The following is an 8721-nucleotide window of genomic DNA, read 5'->3' as shown; positions in this document are numbered from 1 at the left end:
ATCTCTCCAGCCCAGCCTCTGATTTTTCTTACCTACACCTCCTAAGTGCTAGGATTATGGTGTGAGCTACCACATTCAGACCATGGTCCTCTTTGAGGGGCATCTTTTTTGAGTCCCTGTCCATGGCTTGGCTTCTGTCTGCTTCAAATCCACTTTTCTAGGTCAGGACAAACCAGCCAGCTCTTCCTCAGACACTGGCACACCGTTACTGACTCCACAGGGGGCTCTTCCGGTCTGCTGGACTAGAGCATGGGGTTCGGGCCTCTCCTGTCCCTTCCTGACTCAGCCTTAGTTCTGCCCTGGCACATTGCTCTTCCCTCTGTTTCACCTCTCTCTTTCACCTAGCCTCCGTGCGTGCTCTGTTCTCCGTGTCTGTGGGTCTCAGTCCGGTAGCCGCGCCCTTCACTCCTCACACGTCCTCCCCTCTCTCTCCAGGAAGAAGCTCACTATGGCTCCAGTCCCCTGGCCATGCTGACGGCGGCTTGCAGTAAGTTTGGCGGCTCCAGCCCTCTGCGGGACTCAGCGGCACTGGGAAAAGGAAGCACAAAGAAGCCATACTCTGACCTTTCAGCCCCCAAAGCCATGGGGGATGCCTACCCAGCTCCCTTTTCCAGCACCAACGGCCTCCTCTCACCGGCAGGCAGCCCTCCAGCCCCAGCCTCTGGCTATGCCAATGACTATCCACCCTTTCCCCACTCATTTCCTGGGCCCACTGGCGCCCAGGACCCTGGGTTACTGGTACCCAAGGGGCACGGCTCTTCCGACTGCCTGCCTAGTGTCTACACCTCTCTGGACATGGCACACCCCTATGGCTCCTGGTACAAGGCAGGCATCCATGCAGGTATCTCACCAGGTCCAGGCAACACACCTACTCCTTGGTGGGACATGCACCCTGGGGGTAACTGGCTAGGTGGAGGGCAGGGCCAGGGTGATGGGCTGCAAGGGACACTGTCCGCAGGCCCTACTCAGCCTCCACTGAACCCCCAGCTGCCAACGTACCCATCTGACTTTGCCCCACTTAATCCAGCACCCTACCCAGCGCCCCACCTCCTGCAACCAGGGCCCCAGCATGTCCTACCCCAAGATGTCTACAAGCCCAAGGCAGTTGGCAATAGTGGGCAGTTGGAGGGAAGTGGTGCAGGCAAGCCCCCCCGGGGTGCGGGCACCGGGGGCAGCGGTGGATATGCCGGCAGTGGGGCAGGGCGTTCCACTTGCGACTGCCCCAATTGTCAGGAGCTAGAGCGGCTCGGGGCAGCAGCGGCTGGGCTGCGGAAGAAGCCCATTCACAGCTGCCACATCCCTGGTTGCGGCAAGGTGTACGGCAAGGCTTCACATCTGAAAGCCCACCTGCGCTGGCACACTGGCGAGAGGCCGTTCGTCTGCAACTGGCTTTTCTGCGGCAAGAGGTTCACCCGCTCGGACGAGCTAGAGCGCCATGTGCGCACTCACACCCGGGAGAAGAAGTTCACCTGCCTGCTCTGCTCCAAGCGCTTTACCAGGAGCGATCACTTGAGCAAACACCAGCGCACCCACGGGGAGCCAGGCCCGGGGCCGCCCCCAAGTGGCCCTAAGGAGCTGGGGGAGGGCCGTAGCGTCGGTGAAGAAGAAGGCAGTCAGCCTCCCCGATCTTCCACCTCGCCTGCACCCCCAGAAAAAGCCCCTGGAGGCAGCCCGGAGCAGAGCAACCTGCTAGAGATCTGAGCTGGGTAGAGGAAGGTCTCCAGCTCCAGGTCCTCTTGGTGTGGGGGACCACTGCAGCCCCCCGCTCTTTCCTATGCATGCTATACTTTGGGGCTCTCTGCCTTCCCCTAGACCTTCCTAGGTTGTCTCCTTAGCTCGCTTCCCTTTGCCGCGAGGCTTAGGCAAACTCCTCTCAAGCCCTTGCTTGTGTCTAGTCCTGTGCTCTGGCTTCCTGAACTTTTCCCTCCCTGCCCGGCTCACAGCTTCTCTTACTTTCCTCCCGTTTCCCGTCACTCTTTCTTTTCTGCTTCCCAATCCTGTTTGCCACCCCCACCCCAACCCCACCCCGCAGCTTCAGGCTGTTCCAGACTTCCCCTGGGCTTTCCAGTCCCTTGAGCCTTTTTTTTTTTTTTAAACGAACACAATGATGATGATGATAATTTATTGCCCCCTGGTGGTTCTTCATTAGGAAGCCGAGTTAGGGAGATTGGCGTTAGTAACCTGGCCGGGAGCAGAGTGCCAAGAAGGGGGCAGACCAACGGGGGATCTGATCCCAAAGATGGGGTGACCCCAGGGTCAGGGAGGCTGCCCCCAGCCTTGAGTACTTAACCCCTATGCACCCAGGAGTAAAGAATAGTAATAATAATAATAATTCTATTTATCTAAGTTATGATGGCGGGTCAGGTAGAGTGAGCTGGAGAGGGAAGGGGATTTTTTTTTTTTTTTTTTTTTTTGCTAAGGAAATTCTAGTCAAATGCATCTCTGCGTAGACAAAACGATAGTGGAGATCTTGTTCATAGAGGTCTTCTCTATCATCGAGGTCTCAGTGTGGTTTCTTTTTCAGTGGAGTTTTTAAAATTGGGTTGTTTGAGTTTTTGTGGGCGTGTCTCAGTAAGGTCACTAAGATCCCCAGCCCCCGCCAGAAGCTGTGAAACTCCAAGTCCTACGGAGGGGAGGACTGGACTGTACCCCAGCTCTCTTGACCTCAGGGCAGGTTCCTCCACTAACCCTCTCCTCATCCCCTGTGACCTCATCAGGCTCGTCCCCTGTTGTCATGGTTATGGAGAGCTTGCAGCTGCCATGTTAAAGATGTCCTTTGGGGGAAGCCCACCTAACGGGGGACTTTGGTTTGGAGGTGCCCCTTCTGAGAAACAGGTGGGGAAAGGCTTTCTCTGGGATCAAATCCAAGTACATCAAGTATTTATTGAACGCCTACTATGTGCAAGGCCTGGTGCCTAGAAGCCATGAGAAAGAATTTATAGCAGGACAGAGGTCCCTAAACGGATTTGGGGTACATCCACAGGCCCCCAGTCTAGGAGTTCCACTCCATTCCAATGACTTTTAAAAGCTGCTTGTGCCTTTGAATGCCTTTCCTGAGACTGTTGGATCTTCCTGTTCTGTCCCTGCTCCTTCTAGGCCCCAAGACAAAGGGTAAAGCCAGTGGAGTCTGGGAAGAGCATCATAACATCGTTGAAAGGTTCATCCCCTTGTGGAGTCTTTTTTTTTAATTTAATAAATAAAAGTTCGATTTGAAATTGTGTCTGGTGAGAAAAGGGGAAGAGGAGGGAGATGGATGACCCACGGGACATTTCCTTAGCAAAGCGGGGACTTCCTGTGGGAGATATTTAATCCGGCACCGTTGCATTCACGCTCAAAGTAAAAAAGAAAAAAAAAAAAAAAAAAAAAAAAAGGCCGGGCGGTGGTGGCCCACGCCTTTAATCCCTGCACTCGGGAGGCAGAGCCAGGCGGATCTCTGTGAGTTCGAGGCCAGCCTGGGCTACAGAGTGAGTCCCAGGAAAGGCACAAAACTACACAGAGAAACCCTGTCTCGAAAAACCAAAAAAAAAAAAAAAAAAAAGAAAAAGAAAACTTGGTCGGCCATACTCTCTACTGGAGTTGGGATTTTAGTCGCCGAGTGCAGGAAAGCCAGTGCTTTCTTCCAGGGCTCTTTCTCCGTCGGCACCCCCGACCGTGGTCCGGGCAGTGTCCGGGCCGGAGTATCATCAGAACTGTGGTCACCGTATGGATTAGCCGGCAGCGCAGCCCCGGCGTGTCGGCTGTGAGACTCCCCGCAGGGCTGACCCGCCTGGCACGTAACCCGCCCCCTGCCCGGGGCCTGCAATCAGTCGTGCCTGCCTCGGAGTGAGCAGGGGAACAAAAGCCACTCTGTGACGGCCGTCCCCGAGCCACAATAGGGCTTTGTGCGGCCCCCGCCCCCGGGGCTCCCCCGCTGGGCTGAGGGGGTGCACGGGGCGCTTCCCCGGGCCGCGGCGCCCGGACCGCAGTCCAGCCCGCCGCCGCCGGGGTGGAGGAGCGGGGACCCGAAGGCGACCCCACCCCGCTCCGCGCGCGCCTGTGCCCAGGTGCAGGATTCCCAGCCCTCCGCCCGGCGCGCCGCTTTCAAAGGCGCTTTGAAGAAACCCGAGGACGTGTCGAGCGGGCTGGGGGCTGGGTCGCAGGACACCCGGGAGAGTGGGCAGGACGTGGGGGGCCAGGGCGGACCCCGGGCCCCGTGGCGCACAGGACCCCCCAGGGGCTGGCCGTGTCGCCTCCCGGGCTCCGCCTGTCCGGTGCCAGCTCCCGCTCGCCGCAGCCTCGCGGTCCTCCCCTCCCGGGCCCCTCGGCTCCTTTCATCTTCCTAGACTCGGCTTGGGGTTTTGCTGGTTTCTGGGAGATAAAAACCGCCTCAAATAGCGGCGGCGCGCTGCCAGGACAAACAGGGCCGGGCGGACCATGTGCGCCTGGTTACTGGCCCGGGGCGCCCGGCGCAGGAGGGCGAGCGAGCTCAGGCCCGGGCCGTGCCTCCCGAACTGTGTGTGGGGTCTCTTAGAAGTCCCCGGCCGCAGCTCCAGCGCTGCCCGGGCTTTCCCGCTGCTCGGGTCGTAGGAGGAGCAGCGGGAACCTAAGGCTAAAGGCTCCGGCCTTAGCGGGTGGGGGCCCCTGGGCCACAGTCGCTGCGTCGCCGGGGCCGTCGCGCCCCCTAGTGAAGTTAGCGAGGGAGCGTGCTAGGCCTGGACTTTGGCCTCCCCTGAACCCGCAAATTGTACAAACGATTCTAAAAAATGTTAAGTTAGCAGCGTGGAAGAGGAGGGCCGTGCTTGAGCGAGGCCGAGCCGGGACAGAATGGCACTGGAGCTTCATCCCAGGGCGCATTCAAGGTTGACTCAGACATGGAGCAGATAACATAACCTGAGGATGGAAAGGGGGTGGGGGGCGTCCTCAACCAACAGCGCTGGAAACTGCAGGCAGGGGTGATGTCTTCGGGTGGGGGTTGGGTGGTGATGCAGGTTCAAATAAAAGCAGCCCGCGGTTTGTCTCAGCACTCCTCGGTCATCCGACAATTGTCCATCCCTGTTTTTCTTCAAGCCTGACCCATTGCCCTTCTCTCAGAGAGCTTTCCCAGCCGAGTGCCTGTTAAGTGACTTCCCAGATGACAGAGAACTGGTTTGTCAAAGATTAGCCTGGCTAGTAGGAAACGGTTAGAGTTTGGTCACTTAAAACAAGATGCATGCATGTAATCCTAACACTTCGGAGTTTAAGGTCGGCCTGGGCTACAAGGTGTGAAGTCACCTTGGGCTACATACTTAAAAAAAGAAAGAAAGAAAGAAAAATTAAAAATCTATCTATCTATCTATCTATCTATCTATCTATCTATCTACCTATCTATCATCTATTTATTTTCGTTTTTTTCAGACAGGGTTTCTCTGTGTAGTTTTGGTGCCTGTCCTGGATCTTGTTCTGTAGACCAGGCTGGCCTCGAACTCACAGAGATCCACCTGGCTCTGCCTCCCAAGTACTGGGATAAAAGGCATGTGCCACCACCGCCGGGCTCTTATTTATTTATTTTGAGATGGGGTCTTATGTATATGAGGCTAGCTTCTTAAGTTCACTGTGTACCAGCTTGACAATCAAGGTTAACTAATCACCATTGTCTTTAATTCTCAGTACTGAGGAGGCTGAGGCAGGAAGATCCCAGCAAATTAGAAGTCAGCCTCAGCCTGTTTCGGAAAAAAACAAAAATTAAGTACTTAGTTGTCACACCTCCCATTCTTCTTTATATTCCAGGTTTAGTTTCATCCTGTAGATTTTATTTTGTTTTGTTTTGTTTTGTCTTTCGAGACAGGGTTTCTCTGTAGCTTTGGAGCCTGTCCTGGACTAGCTCTGTAGACCAGGCTGGCCTTGAACTCACAGAGATCTGCCTGCCTCTGCCTCCCAAGTGCTAGGATTACAGGTGTGCGCCACCACCGCCCGGCCCTCCTGTAGATTTAAGACAAGGACTTTTGCAGCCAAGACATAGTATGCTTCAGAGGATAACTCTGAATTCCTGATCTCCAGGCATTTTGTGTGTTTTGTGTTTGTTTGTTTTTTGAGACAGGGTCTCACTATGTAGCCCTGGCTGGCCTGCATCTTCCTATGTTAGACCAGGATGGCTTTGGATTCACAGTGACCCACCTACATCTGCTTCCTGAGTTCTGCGATTAAAAGCATGTACCACTGGGCCAGGCTAACATGTTTTGCTTTTCTTTTTAAAGAGTTATTATGCTAAACAGTGGTGACACACACCTTTAATCCCAGCACTTGGGAGGCAGAAGCAAGCAGATGTCTGTGAGTTCGAGGCCAGCCTGGCCTACAAAGTGAGTTCCAGGACAGCCAGAGCAGTTACTCAGAGGAACCCTGTCTCACTTTCTCCTGCCCACCCCTCAAAAAAGTTATAAAATTTATTTGGGGCTAGAGAGATGTCTCAGTGGCTAGGAGCACTTAATACTCTTGCAGAGGACCTTGGTTCTGTTCCCAGCATCCACATGATGATACCTAACCATCTGTAACTCCAGTTGCAGGGAGTCCAATGTCTTCTACTGTTCTCTGTGGGCACTGCATGTATGTGGTGCAAATATATACATACAGGCAAAACAGAAACACACATTAAAAAAAACAAACTTAAGCCCCCTCTTAATTTTTTTAAAAAAAGTATTTATTTATGACATGGTTGTTTTTATGTGGTCCTCGAGATCAGACCCAGGGCTTTGTGCATGCCAAGCAAGCAGTTTACTGACTAAGTTACATCCCCAGCTCATCATCTTTGAATTTATTAAGAGTATTTAGCATTTAGGGGTTGAGAGTGTACCTTGAGTGGTAGATTTTGTGATTAGTTAGCTAGCAGAGGCTTTAGGCTTCTTCCCTAGCAATGACAAATAAATAAATAAATAAATAAATAAATAAATAAATAAATAAATAAATAAATAAAATAAAAAATAAAAAAAGTGTCAATGTCCAAGGACACTTAGTTGATTGCAGAATTATAGTTGTGGCTAATAACTTCTGAGATTTGTTTAGTACTTTACAATTTAGTAAACAACTCCACTTCCATTATTCTATTTGTGAAACAATCATATAAAATAATTATGATGACTGAAAGATGGCTCAGCAGTTAAGAGCATTATTGCTCTTCCAGAGTATCTGAGTTTGATTCTCAGCACCCACATGGCAGCTCACAACTGTCCTTAACTCCAGTTCCAGGCTATCCAAGGCCCTCTTTGGGCCTACAGGCACAGGCATGAATGCAGTGCCACCTTAGTGCTGGGGTTACCGGAGTGAAAGCACCTCCATGTCCAGTTAAAGGGGGAAAGCCAGATTCAGCTTCAGAGGTTCCAGTTCAAGGTTAGGTGAATCCATTTCTTTGGGCTTCAGGTGAGGGAGAGAATCACAGTGGCAGAGGTTGCTCATGCACAGTGGCCAGGAAGCAGAGAGAAGTATTAACAAGAGTTAGGCGCAAGGCATACCCTTTGAGGGTACTAACTAGTCTGTTGTGGAATATTATTTCAAGTAGGCAAAGATATGTTATGGTTTTTTTGTTTTTGTTTTGTTATATTTGTTTATGCTGCATTTGTTTAATTATGTAAAGATGAGTTGCATTTATTTGTTTCACCTTGCCTGCCTAAGGCACCTGATTGGTCTAATAAAGAGCTGAATGGCCAATAGCTAGGCAGAAGAGCGACAGGTGAGGCTGGCAGACAGAGAGAATAAATAGGAGGAGAAATCTAGGCTCGGGAGAAGAAGAAAGGAGGGCTGGAGGGATGGCACGGTGGTTAAAAGCACTGGTTGTTCTTCCAGAGGTCCTGAGTTCAATTCCCAGCAACCATATGGTGGCTCACAACCATCCGTAATGAGATCTGGTGCCCTCTTCTGGCATAAGGTTGTACATGCAGATACAGTACTCATATAAACTAAATAAATAAATTAAAAAAAAAAAGCTGGTACATTTCCATTCCTGTGAGGGTCACAATCTCACCACTTTCCTCCCAATAGCCTATTCAGATTTTGAGCTCATAAATGAACGAAACCATTGATTAGAATTAAATTAGAATTAAACCATCTAATCATTTCTAAATAAGTTGGCAACCAAAAGTAACCAATTATGTCACTTACCTTTCTTCTTTGGTTTTAGTTCCTTCCTTTAGATCCCCCCTCCCCTCTCTCTGACAGGGTCTCAGGAGGGCATGGTGGTATATTTTAATCTCAGCACTAGGGAGGCAGAAGCAGGAAGATCTATGAGTTCAAGGCCAACCAGGTCTACACAGCAAGTTCCAGGCTAGCCAGAGGAACATAGTGAGACCCAGTCTCAAAACACCAAAACGAAGACAGGGTAGCATGTTTCTCAAGCTGGAAGGGAATAATGAAGTGAACCTTGAACTTTTTATTTATTTATTATCTATCTATCTATCTATCTATCTATCTATCTATCTATCTATCTATCTATTTATCTATCTATCTATCTATCTATTTATTATGTATACAGCGAGTGTTCAGCCTGCAGGCCAAAAGAGGGCACCAGACCTCTCATTGTAGATGGTTGTGAGCCACCATGTGGTTGCTGGGGATTGAACTCAGGACCTCTGGAAGAACAGCTAGTGCTCTTAACCTCTGAGCCATCTCTCCAGCCCACACCTTGAACTTTTGATCCTTCTGTCTCGTTGGGATTTGGAAGGCAGGGTCTTGCTAATTATCCGATGCTCACCTGTATTCCCTTCTTCCCAGCCTTGG

General features: G+C 51.4%; 1 protein-coding gene across 1 annotated transcript; it reads left to right on the top strand.

The window, feature by feature from the left end:
* Positions 1-441: 441 nt before the first annotated feature.
* On the top strand, positions 442-1701 carry Sp7 (Sp7 transcription factor). The gene has a single exon (XM_059247791.1). The coding sequence runs from the start codon at positions 469-471 to the stop codon at positions 1699-1701; it is 1233 nt and encodes a 410-aa protein (XP_059103774.1). The 5' UTR covers positions 442-468.
* The last annotated feature ends 7020 nt before the right edge of the window (positions 1702-8721 follow it).

The sequence above is a fragment of the Peromyscus eremicus genome, chromosome 20 (genome assembly GCF_949786415.1).
Source record: "Peromyscus eremicus chromosome 20, PerEre_H2_v1, whole genome shotgun sequence".
Taxonomy (NCBI): Eukaryota; Metazoa; Chordata; class Mammalia; order Rodentia; family Cricetidae; genus Peromyscus; species Peromyscus eremicus.
This window is presented reverse-complemented; position numbering and strand designations above follow the sequence as displayed.